Source organism: Teleopsis dalmanni, chromosome 1 (assembly GCF_002237135.1).
Source record: "Teleopsis dalmanni isolate 2A chromosome 1, ASM223713v2, whole genome shotgun sequence".
In the NCBI taxonomy this organism is placed as follows: domain Eukaryota; kingdom Metazoa; phylum Arthropoda; class Insecta; order Diptera; family Diopsidae; genus Teleopsis; species Teleopsis dalmanni.
In genome coordinates, this window is record NC_051846.1 from 209355447 (window position 1) to 209369484 (window position 14038).

General features: G+C 29.9%; 3 protein-coding genes across 3 annotated transcripts; 2 read left to right on the top strand and 1 right to left on the bottom strand.

Moving 5' to 3' along the window:
• Nucleotides 1-1369: 1369 nt before the first annotated feature.
• LOC119671648 (run domain Beclin-1-interacting and cysteine-rich domain-containing protein) lies at nucleotides 1370-5492 on the top strand. The gene is made up of 10 exons (XM_038082384.1): nucleotides 1370-2000; nucleotides 2200-2766; nucleotides 2839-3333; nucleotides 3396-3894; nucleotides 3952-4013; nucleotides 4202-4509; nucleotides 4575-4742; nucleotides 4814-5011; nucleotides 5067-5220; nucleotides 5280-5492. The coding sequence occupies exons 1-10, from the start codon at nucleotides 1803-1805 to the stop codon at nucleotides 5463-5465; spliced, it is 2835 nt and encodes a 944-aa protein (XP_037938312.1). The 5' UTR covers nucleotides 1370-1802; the 3' UTR covers nucleotides 5466-5492.
• A 1178-nt stretch (nucleotides 5493-6670) lies between these two features.
• Nucleotides 6671-9698, top strand: LOC119671653 (tRNA-dihydrouridine(20) synthase [NAD(P)+]-like). Its single transcript, XM_038082388.1, has 8 exons — nucleotides 6671-6872; nucleotides 6934-7070; nucleotides 8116-8279; nucleotides 8340-8461; nucleotides 8522-8692; nucleotides 8756-8921; nucleotides 8982-9187; nucleotides 9242-9698. Exons 1-8 carry the CDS (start codon nucleotides 6698-6700, stop codon nucleotides 9490-9492), a joined length of 1392 nt encoding a protein of 463 aa, XP_037938316.1. The 5' UTR covers nucleotides 6671-6697; the 3' UTR covers nucleotides 9493-9698.
• Nucleotides 9699-9791: 93 nt separating this feature from the next.
• Nucleotides 9792-12710, bottom strand: LOC119671649 (mRNA-capping enzyme). Its single transcript, XM_038082385.1, has 8 exons — nucleotides 12221-12710; nucleotides 11339-12159; nucleotides 11135-11270; nucleotides 10928-11066; nucleotides 10704-10876; nucleotides 10547-10647; nucleotides 10278-10471; nucleotides 9792-10102 (listed from the first exon to the last, which is right to left on the bottom strand). Exons 1-8 carry the CDS (start codon nucleotides 12401-12403, stop codon nucleotides 9951-9953), a joined length of 1899 nt encoding a protein of 632 aa, XP_037938313.1. The 5' UTR covers nucleotides 12404-12710; the 3' UTR covers nucleotides 9792-9950.
• Between the last annotated feature and the right edge of the window lie 1328 nt (nucleotides 12711-14038).

The window sequence follows — 14038 nt, forward strand, 5'->3', positions numbered from 1 at the left end:
ATAAGTGCACAATACATTATTATTACTTTTCTTGTTAATAACACCATATTCTGATGTGTTAGATATCATGGATTTCTATAATAGTTATTAGTGATTTGTTTGAGCGGGCTAATTGGACAATTTAAATTCAAAATAAATACAAAATACTGTAATTTATTATTTATATTTAAACAAGTTTTTAGTAGAATACTAAAATATTATGCCGATACTACGACTGTCTTCGATAGTCATCTGCATGGAAATTATAAATTATTATATATTTTTGGTCACAAAAAAGATTATAACTATTAGAGAATATGACGGTAAGCAAATACAGAATATGCACAAAAGTGATTATGGGATGGGCTTCGCAAAAACCATTATGGAAACTGAAAAAGACTCTAGTTTCCAAGCTTTATATTTGTTATATAGGTATTAATACGAAAGAATTAGTTTGTCCGTATAAAAATATGTTATTTTTCAGTAATTGCTATAATCCAAACTCGAATAATTATATCTGTGTTATCTGTTACCTGAATTTTTGTTTTTAAAAACAAAATACTTAACATCTGCTGTTATCAGTATATTTTCGAAGAATTGCATTTACTTTAATTTACAAATTTTTTAATGTTTATTACCCTTTATTGTTAAATTTGATTAAAACTCTGAAGCGGCCTAAAATTCAGGTAAAATTTGTCAACAAAATTACTAATATTAATTCTGTATATTTTTAGCTGATGTATTATTATATATATATTATATTTCTACATAATTCTTTTTTTTTATTTTAAATACTAGATGTATATTATGTATAATGTTTGTCGATAAATTGTACATAAATGGGCATAGATTCATTGTGTAATAAACTGTTTTCTCCGCAACTGAAATGATTGAAGAATATCAAACAATTTGTAGTTAGATGTCATAAACGTATATAATTAATTTATTTTAAAGTATTTATCCTCTATGTTCAGTAAATGGATAAAAAAAATGAAGATATTTCGTTGCAGATATATCAAATAAATATAGAAATTTAATTATATATAATATATATTTAATGCTGTAAGAAAGATACTTATGCGGTTATAACGTTGTTAGCCCCAAAATCGTAGTTTTTAGTTTGGAATATATTATTTTTGATGTAGAATATTATAGAAAGTATATTATTTCACTAATATTATACTTATACAAAAAATTGAAAATAACGACACAGCTATTTAAATTTATTTATTATGTTTGCTTAATATTTAGTAGTATTAAATAGATTTAATTTCATTTTAAAACTAATTTTTATCTCACGAATATTAAAGCCCAAAATCCATAAAACGGTTTTAAAAAAACAAGCTCTAAAAAAAAATGAAGTCTAGATTTCAAAAGGTACAAATATGAAGGCCATATTGTTAGGAGTAATATAACATGTTTGTAATTTTGGCTGGAGTATTGTATATACACAAACTAAATTTTGCGTATTTATATTTGTTGTAAATAACTAAAACATATAAATGCAACAGCCTAGAAGCTATATACATTATTTATATATTTATTTTAGAATGTCATTTTAACTGTACTAGTCACACAACACACAACGAACAGAGCCATATATTTATTTTAGAGTGTCATTTTAACTGTACTAGTCACACAAACGAACAGAGCCATTTTGACATTTCCATTGCCTGGAATTGTGTTTTGTTTTCTTATGTCTTTGGTGTTTACAATCTGCAGTTTTGCTTGTTGAAGACGATTGTTATAATAAAAATTGTTTAAAAATGTTTAGTGTAGTCTTTACCTATCATCAAACTTGATAACAATAACTTTTTAAGAAAATGTCAGGTTTTGATGTAAATGCGTACACAGCTTCATCACAATGTTGTGCGCTGCTCTCGAATCTGAAGAAATTTATTGAATTGTGGCTTTTAACTGATGGTGACCAGCAACAAAATCAAGGCTTAGTAGAACCAGTGGAATTGGCTTGCGTTGATATATTGTTACATGGATTACGAACAACACTCTTCGAGGAAAAAGTAAGTAGAGAATCTGAAGAGAAAGTGATTACAAAAACAAATATGATGACAAATAAATGATGCTGTCACATTTCCAAGAAAGAAACTGCGCTGCAAGTTGCACTTTGTTATTACTTCATTGGATCAATATTTTAACTGTCATAGTATTTTTACAGCTGTAGTATACAATATATGATAAAATTATTTATTATGTTTACAGAAGTTCAATGCCGAATTAAATAACGAAACTATTAATATCCCAATAACAGAGGGGGATGCATTAAACAAATTAGCTGATGACTTTGAGTGGATAAGGAGGTCGACACAGATCAGAGATTCATTTTCAGATTTCAATAGTTCTACCTCTTCCACGCAAACGTCAAATTCCTCTTATACATCATGCCAAAGTACAATATTGGATAAACCTCGAAATGTTAAAAATTTTTTTAGTGATTGGGTTAAGCATAGCTTAGGCTCGAATTGTTTATGTGTGTCACTACAATCCTTGACATCGGATCAAGAACTGTTAAAGTACTACTATGAAAATGATGCTTTTTTAAGGAACGAAACTTATGCGTGTTCACTGTTCATATGTTTATCAGCATTTGAATTAAATCAGTATAGCTTACTGAGTCAAATTAAATCGGATTTATACAGCCCAGCTCCTAGTAAAATCATTCAACATAAACGTGCTAGTTCACACCCAAATTTTTCAATATCACCACCGAAAAAATTTACTGTCGTGCCAACTGAAAACAAACCACCTGTGTTACAAAGTCCAAAACATGTAAGTTCCATAAATTTTAGTTTTTAATTGAAATTTATTTTAATTTTAATCATTTAATCATTTTTACAACAGAAAAATATTCTTAAATCTCAGCGCAGTTTACAGCAACCAGTATTAAAAACGTATCGTAAGACTAATAGTCTTCCACTTCTACAACAAGATTCTACACCTAATTCATATGCAAATGATAACGAATCACCACGACCTCGAAGTAAAACTGTTACTGCTTCTATTCCATTTAGAGTAACTAATTTAAATGACAGCGCTGAAACGGCTTTAAAGTATTATTTACCCAAGTCTTCGAACGAATCATTCACAAACAGTGAGGAAATATTAACATTTCTATCTGAAAGCAGCAAACAAATTAAACCTAAAAATTTAACAGAAGCTTTACAATTAGATTCGGCTTCTTCAGCTTCACTTTCTTCGTTTAACTCAACAGCAAGTCAAAAAATCGACTTAATAAAATGTGATGATATAAAAATATGGACGGACCAAAGCATGGTGACAACATCAGAACCCACAAAGAATTTAAATATACCATCGAGTAATATCGAAGTACAACAGGTAAACGTTACATATTTATTGTATATAATATATACATTATAGTCAGTTTTTATTAATTTCAGCCCAAAGCGGTTAGTCCTATTAATAATTTTTTATCGAATCTTTTCAATACTCCACCAACTTACACAAGTTGGTCTATTAATCATAATGCCAATCTAAACAAAAATCGAATAACTACTGAAAAATCTACCGAAGTACAAAATAATGCGCCAATATCGAGCAGTGTTTTAGACTCATTCTTACCTATTTATGGAAAAAAAATGCGTGCGCACAAACTACAAAATTTATTTGAAGACGGAATAAGTACTCTTGATTATTCTTTAAATCCATCTAACAATAATAGTAATACTATGGATAATACTTCTGTTCAAAATGATAATAAAAACAAGGAGAAAAGATCACAAAGTTTAACGTCATTTCTCAAAACGTCACAACTTTCCCGCAACAATACTGAACTGGAAAAAGAAAACGCGCATTTTCGCATATCGGAAGCGATCATCACTGCAATAGAGCATATAAAATGGGCTAAACTGGAGCCAAATGAGTGCGCTGCCCAAGTAGGTAAAGTAATTTGTGTAAATCGCATATGTTCTGTAAATATATGAAAGTTACATTTAGAAACCCCAGTAAAAACTGATTGGATAGAAAATACAGATGAACGGACTTGTAATGAACAAGATGTAAGTACTTCCAGGTTATATATATATTTAATTTAAAAATGCGGATCTGTGTGCAAAAAATGCAGATCTGTGTGTTAAAACAAAATATTTATTATCACTTAAAACAATAATTTATTTGATTAATAAGTATTTTAGTTGACTCTACAATTGCTTTGGCTGCTTAAAAAATTTAAACTTTATTATTTTAGTCAACTTTAAAAGATGTTGAAGAGCACATTCCCTATGCCGAAGTTGGAGAAAATTGTCTGGATCTGCTCTCTGCCGAAGTAGTAGGCTTATCATTGATATCGAAGTTTAACGATGTTCAATTACCCAAAGTTTCGGAACTGAAATGGTTAGTTTCAGATCAGGACACTCCCCAGAAACTTTTGCCTTTACCTAGTCAAAAAACTCCTATGACACAAGAAGAAAGCTTAGTTCGCTCAAGAACGCGTGGAAATAAATTTTGGGCCCCTCCAAGACCACAGATTATATTTACTGACCAACCACAACCAAAGTAAGTTTACTAAATGTTTGTTGAATTCTTTTAATTAAAAAAAAAAATTTCAAATACTTCTGCAGTAGAAAACAACAGATAAAGATACAAAATAATCTATGTGCTGGATGTGGAATGCATGTCGCGCAATCTTACATTCATAGCTTTCGATATTGCTCTTATTTTGGTAAATATCATTGCACTGGATGTCATCGCAATCAAATTTCTACCATTCCTGCGAAAATACTTCAACTGTAAGTAAAAGCAAAAATTATATTGCACTCTTCAGTTTTTAATCTACTTACCAATTTGTATTCTTTTTAAGGTGGGACTTTAAGTGCTATCCAGTAAGCGTCTTCGCATATCGTTTGTTAGAGCAAATGTATTCGTATCCTTTATTTTATGTGCCTGATATTAATCCTGCGTTATATATACAAAATAAAATACTGCGGAACGCGCGTAAAAAACGTTTTCAACTTGGCTTTGTTAAAGACTTCATACGAGCATGTCGTTTTGCTGTTGAGTGAGTGGCATATTATTTATTGAATTAATTCATTTTACATAGATTATGCTTAAAGGGAAAACAAATATTTTGATGCTATACCAAATCATATTGCAAGTGAACTAGACGTGTGGTCAATGGCCGATTTTATTGATGTAGAAAATAAAAGTATGAAACGTTCCATTGATGAGCTGATATCCAATTGCGAAGCGCATATTTTCAATTGTGTGGTATGTAGAAAATATGAAATAAATAAAAAATCATTATTTTAATAAATACGGAATTACAGCTCTGCATTGGTAGAGGTTTCATTTGTGAATATTGCGATAAAAGTGAAGTCATATACCCTTGGCAAAAGAATACATTTCGTTGCGATCGGTGTGGTTCATGTTTTCATTTACAATGTTGGAAAGGAATGGTAGAACAGTGTTGTAAATGCCATAGAATAAATAAGCGGCGGAATGAAAATACATAAAATTCAACAAATGTTTTTGATTAAAAAGCACAATCCATATGGCTAGTTACCTGAACCAATTAATTTTGTTAGCAACAGTGTTTGATATTTTATTGAAAAATTTGTAGAAATTTGTTATTATTTATTTAGAATTCACAAATATTGCTGTTATTACTTTCTTTGTTTTATGATTGTAACGTAATATTTTAGACAACGATTGTTTTTTGTTTTTAATCTAATGAATGTAAAAAAATGTTTAAAACGTAAAACAATATTTTATCCTCTGCTTTCTAAAGCTTTAGGTTTTGGGATTAATGTATTGAATTAGCGTAAAACGTATATGAAGTATTTAAATGTAACGACAAAAAATATATATGTAAATAACAGATGTATTATTAAGTTTATACAGTTAGATAATAAATAAACACAAGTTCTATTTTAATATATAAACAAACTGTTAATGTGCTACGAATTTAATATTGTGTATAATATATATATAAATATAACCCTATAAAATATTTTTTTTCGTTATTGTGTAGAATAATCTACTTAGATTGTCTGTTTACTTATCAGTAAATCGACGTGTGCTTGTATGATATTTCACACATTTCTCTATATTACAAAATATATATAATATATTTATAAAATATATATAATATATTTATAAAATATATATAATATATTTATAAAATATATATAATATATTTATAAAATATATAAATTATTTATAAAATATATATCCAATACTATATATAATATATTTATAAAATATATATAATATATTTATAAAATATATATAATATATTTATAAAATATATTATACTTCTATGAAAATTCTGGGGACATTTAAAAAATTGTTTTAATGAAGATTGCAATAGTAGATGCATAAGTTCATGAATCGGCAGAGTCTATGTTCCACAACAATTCGTTTACAATAACCAAATATCGCTTACGATAATATAATAAATATTATTATTCCAGCAAGCGTAATAACCTCCACTTAACGTAGATAATGATTTCACCGTACAAGTACTGCTTTTATGACTTGCTGTCAGAAGCCTAGTGAAAGCATAAACAAAAACCTTATGTTTACAATTTTGCATTGGGCATTCCAAAAACAACAACAAAAGTTGTTAGTAAACATAAGGAAAGCAAAATTGGAATCAGCTGATTTTGACAGCTCGAACACATGTTTTATAAAAAATAAATTTGCACTACAACAAAAATTAATTTATTGAATTTATTTTTTTAAAATGACTGTGGAAACTGAAAAACAATTAAATTACAAAAATAAAGTAATACTAGCTCCAATGGTGCGGTTTGGTACATTACCAATGCGTTTACTGGCACTAGAGTTTGGCGCCGAAATAGTTTACACAGAGGAATTAATAGATTTAAAATTAATTAAGAGCAAGAGAAGATTTAATTGTAACTAAAAATTCTATATTTAATTTGTCATATCTTTTAGTATATATATTTATTCCAACAGCTGCATTGGATACCATAGATTTCGTTGATCCATCTGACGGCACCATTGTGTTTCGCACATGTGAGAAAGAGCGGAGCAAAGTAGTTTTGCAACTCGGCACTAGTAATGCGCAACGGGCTTTATCAGTGGGAAAGCTGGTAAATATTTGTTGAAAGAAAGTGAATTTATTAGTCAACGTTAGTTAATAATATATATTCCAGTTTCAAGAAATAAATGAACAGCAAATAAAAAATCAAATTTGCAATTTAAATGAAAAAAAAAACGATACCAAAATGTCTCAATATAAACTGTCAAGTGATCCTTGCGATATAAGCAAGGGTCTGATTTTTTGCTCGATTAAGTGTTTCGGAAATATTCATACAATTTTCAATTCGGGTACATATTAAAAGTTGTCTCATTTATTTATATACTTAAATATAAATCGTTTATTTTTAATAATAATAACACCATTACTTGTGAAAATCATTGATATTGTGAGAAATATCCATAACTATCGTTTAGTACCAACAATAGTCATCTAAGTTACAGAACTCGGTTTCACTTAGACCTATATTTAAATAAATTATCAATTTATATTGTTACTGATTACTACCTGATTGTACTATCTGGAATAGTCAGAAAGCATCATGAAGTAATACAAAGCGCAAAAGCATTAACAGGTGGTAGCATTAATAATAATGAATTGCCTAAATCAGAGCTGTCCAAAGTACTCGTCGCATGTTTTTAATCTACTACAATTATGCAAATTTTCTTTAGAGGTACTGGTAAAACTACAATATTTTATTTTTATGATAAACCAAATAAATTAATAAAACTAAATTTAACATTATAACCGTATTTATAATGTTATAATGTATTTGTAATAACAACCATAAATGTTCTCCAATCTGTACAGTAATATGTATTAGCCCACGATCGCATCTGGTCTGGACTGGCCTGACCTAGATGAACATTTATTTGCTAATTTTACATTAGATAGATTTAAATGATTATTTTTTGTCACTTAATTAACTTAATGAACCACAATTGAAACGTTGAGCAAAACAAAACACCATCGTGTTTTCAACACCGGTTTCAAAACACCATCGTGTTTTTTTAATTCAATTTGCTTATATACAAACTTAAATTTTACTTCCTACATAATGTCTTTATTATCGACAAAATTTTTCAATATCCTTAAAGATCCAAAATGATATAGCTGGCATTGATATTAATATGGGTTGTCCTAAGGAATTTTCAATAAAAGGCGGTATGGGAGTGGCATTACTTGCAGCACCTGAGAAAGCTGCCAATATATTACGTACACTCTGTGAAAACTTAAATATTCCTGTCACATGTAAGATAAGGTAAACAGTCATGCACAGGATTAAATCGTGTAAATAAGAATGTAAACTTCTTTTTTTTAGAATTCTTCCAAATTTAGAGGATACTATAAAGCTGGTGCAAAGATTTGCTGCTACTGGCATTGCAGCAATTGCTATACATGCTAGAACACGTGATGAACGGCCACAACATGAACCGCATCCGGGTATAATTATACTTATACAGATAAATAATTAATAAATAAAAAATTTTATATCTATATTAGATTTTATAAGGGAAATCGCTAAATGTGTGAATATACCTGTAATTGCTAATGGTGGATCTAGAGACATTCAAAAATATGCCGATATATTCAAATTTAAAGAGCTTTGTGGTGCTAATAGCGTTATGATAGCACGAGCGGCACAGTTAAATATTTCCATATTCAGAAAAGAAGGTAACTTAGTGTTTTTGCAATTTTGGGCCAATGCAAAATCGTAATGGTTTGTTATATTTATAGGTCTGCTACCAATCGATGATGTAATTTATAGGTACTTAAAACTAAGTGTTGATTACGATAATGCAGCGCACAATAGCAAATACTGTGTACAAAATATATTAAAAGAACTACAAGAAACTCCACGTGGTAAAAAATTCCTCCAATGCCAAACTCTGCAGCAAATATGGTGAGTTGAGCTTAAACGATTCCTAATGTAGAGTATCTATATTTAATTCTCCACAAATAGTGAAATATGGAATCTTGGTGAATATTGCTATACAAAGCAATTAGAGTTTAAAGAGAAAGGAAATTTCGGAAGACGTGAAGTAGCTCCCGGGCATATACCCGATGTTGAAGGCCCAGACTTAAAACGTCAAAAATTGGAAGTACCCGAATTGCCAAAAGATGTTATTGAGTGCAATATAGCATTCCTACGTTCAAACTACACAGCTGGTATGCGTCTCGAACTAATAAATTTATAAACTTTTTACAATGACATTATTACAGACACGCAACTACCAAAAACAATGCTATATACTTTCTCTTGTCAACAACAGAAACAGAAACCCATTTATGAGACACAAGGTATCGATAAATTGTTCCGTGCAATTTGTGCTTATGATGGAAAAAAATACACCAGCAGCTTTTGGGAAAAGAACAAAAAGCAAGCAGAACAAGGTGCAGCTTTGGTGTGCCTATTAAATATTGGTGTAGTAAGTGAAGACAGCTTAATAAGGAATGGCAGCATACTAAGATGATATACGTAAGGAAAAGTTCATATTTATTAAGCTCTTAATAAGAAGTTAAGTTTATTACCTTTTTGCCACGGTTTCTCACAAAAGCGTTAGGTAAATCTAACTTCAAATAGAATAATTAACAGCAGTACATTACAATTTATTATATGGATTAAAATTATAAATAAATTTTTAAAGAAAAATTTCTTACTATGAACAATCTAATCATTATTTCAAGTTAGATTTGTAAAAACTAAATATATTCAATATATAAAGTTCCATGTTTTTATTAAAATTTTTAAATTTGGTCATTATACGACCAATTGAGTAGTTTGCCTGCTTTATTTACAACATTCGTTTGAAAATGTCTTTTAAAAGAGTTTAAATGAGCAATTTATTCACAAATAAATATGCTACTATATGCAGTTAATAAATTATTTTTCACTTTGTTTTGCACTTGTCATAGCGCTTTGCATTTGTTGTCAATTTTCCCGCGGAACTTGTGGTGCGGCCCGGTGTATATGAGATGTTGCAGGAGGTGGCATGATATCGGCATCGTCTCGGTTACCATAGGAAGCAATAAAGTTCAATAATATGTCCTTTGTTACGGGTGTCCGTATACTTTCGATTACAGCTAAAACAAGAATAAAAATGTAAATACTTGTAAATACTATAATTTAACAAATATTTTTACTGTTTACACAGTGCCTGTATAATGTCATATCTAATAATTATGTACAATTAAAAGAGTAATTATACATCCTGCAAAGGTTGTTTAGTTTCTAAGATTTCTATAAAATAATATTTACCACATGCAGTTTTGTAACTGTTCGGTAATGTTTTATCCGTACGTTCGCGCATAAATTCCCACTGCCCGACACTATTAGCAGTGCATTCAATTATTTTGTTATCCAAATCCTTCATGACTTTAGTAACGTTCATCTTGCCGAACGGATGATCTTGCCCACCAACAAAGAGTAAGCCCACTTTTCTTGGTAAAATACTGTTATAAAATCACAGAAAATAAATTTAAATATTTTTTATACTTTGTTGTTTTTCATATTTTCACAGAACTTACCCAGTACCACTTTCCATAGTAATTTTTAAACGAAAATCAACAGAATTCATATCAGATGGCTTCCATTTAAGTACGTTAGGACAAACTCCGGCATTGTATGGCTGTTATTACACATATTTATAAAATATGGAATTGTTATAATATAAGTACTACTTACATCTCTTGATGGTTGGAATATTAAGCCATCTGGTTCATGACTTAGTAATTTTGCAAATTTCTCGCCAAGGAGAGCACCAGCTTGGTTGATGTCCCAAAAATCCTTATTTCTCACACTAAATGGTTCTTCTGTTCTATTTATTACGCCCCTACATATAGCTTCATACCGTGGATCTAACAGAGAAGTGTTATTTTTAGTTGTTAATTTCTAAAAAAGAACCTTACCAATTATTTTTTTCTTAATACAACGTAATCTATCTGGATAAAATGGTTGCCTGCCTATTTCTTCGTTTCCGAGTTTGATAATGTCATAAATTAAAAAACGTGGTATATTTTGTCCTTGATGTTTGTCGATAACCATCTCCTATTTATAATTAACAATTTTATTTATTTTATTTTGTTTTTATTAAAATTAAGTTATTCAGTACATACACCATCAAGCAGCGTATTTTCTAGATGTTCTAGTAAATTACCAGCTTTCAAAAATGTTAAATTGTGCACTTGAAAGCATGAATTATTTCGGTCAAAAAAGTATATTTCATCGCGTTTATTGATGAGCATCATATACCTTGAATGGATAAGAAACATTTTTGAAATAAATATTTTAAAATGGTAAAATGGTAATTAATTGGCTACCTTGTGCCATCAGCCTTCCATGACACACGATATGGTTGTTCATGTATAAACTTTAGATTTGTTCGGTCCATCGATACGGGTTGTGCACCAGGAAAACCGCTTTTATTCCATCCACACATTGCCTGCACTTTTAGCTGTAGATCACCCAAAAGTGGTTGTTCAGAAACTACAGAAATACCTGGCACACCCGCCATAAATGTAGGATTTTTAATGATTAATTCGCGTCTACGTTTTTTATGTGGTTTGTTGCCTCTTTCTGGTTTAGATTCCGTGTCATTACCTAAACTACTGGTGTCATCATCACTCAATGTACCATTGCTATTTTCTTGTTGAGATGTTGACTCTTCATCATTTAATTTATGTTTGCGCCCGCTACTCGATGTACCACTTGGAGTATCATCATAATCAACTTCATTGCACCAATCGGGTAGTTCCGGTGCTTCAGTTGCTTCTTCTGCCTCCTCATAACGAGAGAACAATTCATTTATATAATCTTGTTTATATATTCCAGGTGGACGTGCTACCGCAAACATAGACAATGCAGCTTCAACTGAGCAATCTAAACGCTCCACTAAATACGAAATTATTAGAAAACCTGTGCGATTAAAGCCGTGCGTGCAGTGCACTCCAATCAAATCGAAAGGTCTTTCATTTATAAAATTATCAACAATTTCTATAAACGAACGTGTTTGTTCAATTGATGGCGTCTCACCGTGTCCTCTGCATTGCAGTTTAATATATTGTGCTCCATTTTGTTCAACAATTTCGCGATTATAAAAACGTTTTGTATTTGTTAGATCAATCCATAAACCCAATTTCAGCTGAAAGAATCAATTTGACTAATGAAAACTAATGACTGAATGACAATATTTGTCAACCCACCTTAAGCGAATTGCAATATCCGAAAATCATATCAGGTGGAAACACACACTCCATTGGCATTTGACTATCAAATGCATTGCTTAACGGAGTTTTAAATGCTAAAAATTTCTCCGAAATGACATGTACACATTTTCTCGGACAGCGAAGCCAACGATCGGGTATAGGGCCAGGACTACGAGACATTTTATTTTATTTGCACTTTACTTAACACGTCAAACTATTCAATGTGCGTTTAAGCAATGCAATTATAAAACTGAACCACACATTTGCACAACAAATTTTCAAGAATGAAAAATCGTATTTCTGCAACAAACTCTTGGTGAAAATGTCCCACGACAACACAGATGTTAAGGGCGCAGTTTCAATCAACAACTCAGGGTGAGAAATTTCAAAAACGTAAATCGCAAACATTTTAACCACACTTCTTTACGTCATATGATCAATTGTTTACGTTTTAGTGATGTATTTATAAAAATTCCAAATGTATTTGGTATACAATGTGAGTTTATTATTGATATTGTTTATTGTTTATTATTGATAAATAAAAGAATTTTGATTCCTCTTCAATTTGATTTATGATTTTAATTCTAATTCATTATTAAACTTGTTATTACTTTTACTACTTACTCTTTTACTACTTACTATTACTTACTCTATCATTTTAAAACAGAAATATAAAAATAAAAAATATTTAGCAGTTTTTAGTTTTTAGTGACCAAAGACCAAAGTGACCAAATTTATATATTTGTTTTTGATTATGAACATAAAAAAGAAACAGTCATCAATAAAAATTATATTCATAATGACGTTTGCAAACATGGTTGTAACGGGAATTCAAGTAATATTGTAAAGAATATATAATACCAAAGAATAACTTTCGGTAATATTGTTTTTCACAAATAATTAATATAATTTATATTTGTTAATAAACCAATATTTTAGTTCCCAATTATAGTAGTTTTTAAAAATATTTGTTAACCTTCTAATATATGCAAAAATTTGTACCTATGAGCAGCATCATCGCGGATAAAAGTGGTGCTAAAGAAGACGTCTCGACCGGACAGTTTAAATAATATGTGGAAGTCTAAACAAATAAGCACTCGCACTAAGCTTCGTTAACTTTGTATTACGGATGCGAAAAGTGGAAAAACACGGTCTTTATTTAATTATGTATCTAAATATTCGTAAACAAACGCCTAAGAAAAATACTGAAAATATGGTGGCCGGAGCACATATCCTATACTGATTTAGAGAAGGATAGCAGTAAGTATATACAATACTCTTAAAACTAAAATGACATATATAAAAAAATATATCAGAGACGGAGATCTAAAATTATTAAGCGTAAAATTGATACGCTACTTAACCCCGCCCTAACAATCCTCAAGTCCACTTCTGGATTCTCAGGAAGATATGCTGATTTAAGATCCGTCATCAACTAAAAGACAAATAAATGATATGATTTCTTAGCCTAGTTAAAGCCTAGTGTGGGGCAGTGATAAGCCCCCCAGCCATTATAGAATAAAAGTGCGTAATAGCACTAACTCAAGAACAAGAAGAAGAAGACATATATATTAAAAATTTAGAAAATTAAATTCCATGTTTTCCTACCCCAAAACTGTTTCCATCATGATAATATTTTACTTTATTTTTGTCATTAAGCAATGAATGTTTTGGGAACCTAACTTTTTTCTTTCTATATTACGACCATAAAACAAAATTTTGTCTGACATTAACAAAAGCAGATAATTTAATTGTTATCACAATGTTGTTGTGATTACTTTCTAATTTTATACCTGAAAAAAATTTTAATTGTTG

Excerpts from the sequence above, each read along its gene's own strand:
- LOC119671648 (XM_038082384.1), top strand. The coding sequence starts at position 1,803 with ATGTCAGGTTTTGATGTAAATGCGTACACAGCTTCATCACAATGTTGT. Across the intron at positions 2,767-2,838 it reads TGTTACAAAGTCCAAAACAT|AAAAATATTCTTAAATCTCA; the intron begins GTAAGTTCCATA and ends TTTTTACAACAG. Across the intron at positions 3,334-3,395 it reads GTAATATCGAAGTACAACAG|CCCAAAGCGGTTAGTCCTAT; the intron begins GTAAACGTTACA and ends TATTAATTTCAG.
- LOC119671653 (XM_038082388.1), top strand. The coding sequence starts at position 6,698 with ATGACTGTGGAAACTGAAAAACAATTAAATTACAAAAATAAAGTAATA. Across the intron at positions 8,693-8,755 it reads TTCCATATTCAGAAAAGAAG|GTCTGCTACCAATCGATGAT; the intron begins GTAACTTAGTGT and ends TTATATTTATAG. Across the intron at positions 8,922-8,981 it reads CAAACTCTGCAGCAAATATG|TGAAATATGGAATCTTGGTG; the intron begins GTGAGTTGAGCT and ends CTCCACAAATAG.
- LOC119671649 (XM_038082385.1), bottom strand. The coding sequence starts at position 12,403 with ATGTCTCGTAGTCCTGGCCCTATACCCGATCGTTGGCTTCGCTGTCCG. Across the intron at positions 11,271-11,338 it reads TGGAAGGCTGATGGCACAAG|GTATATGATGCTCATCAATA; the intron begins GTAGCCAATTAA and ends TATCCATTCAAG. Across the intron at positions 10,472-10,546 it reads ACTATGGAAAGTGGTACTGG|TATTTTACCAAGAAAAGTGG; the intron begins GTAAGTTCTGTG and ends ATTTTATAACAG.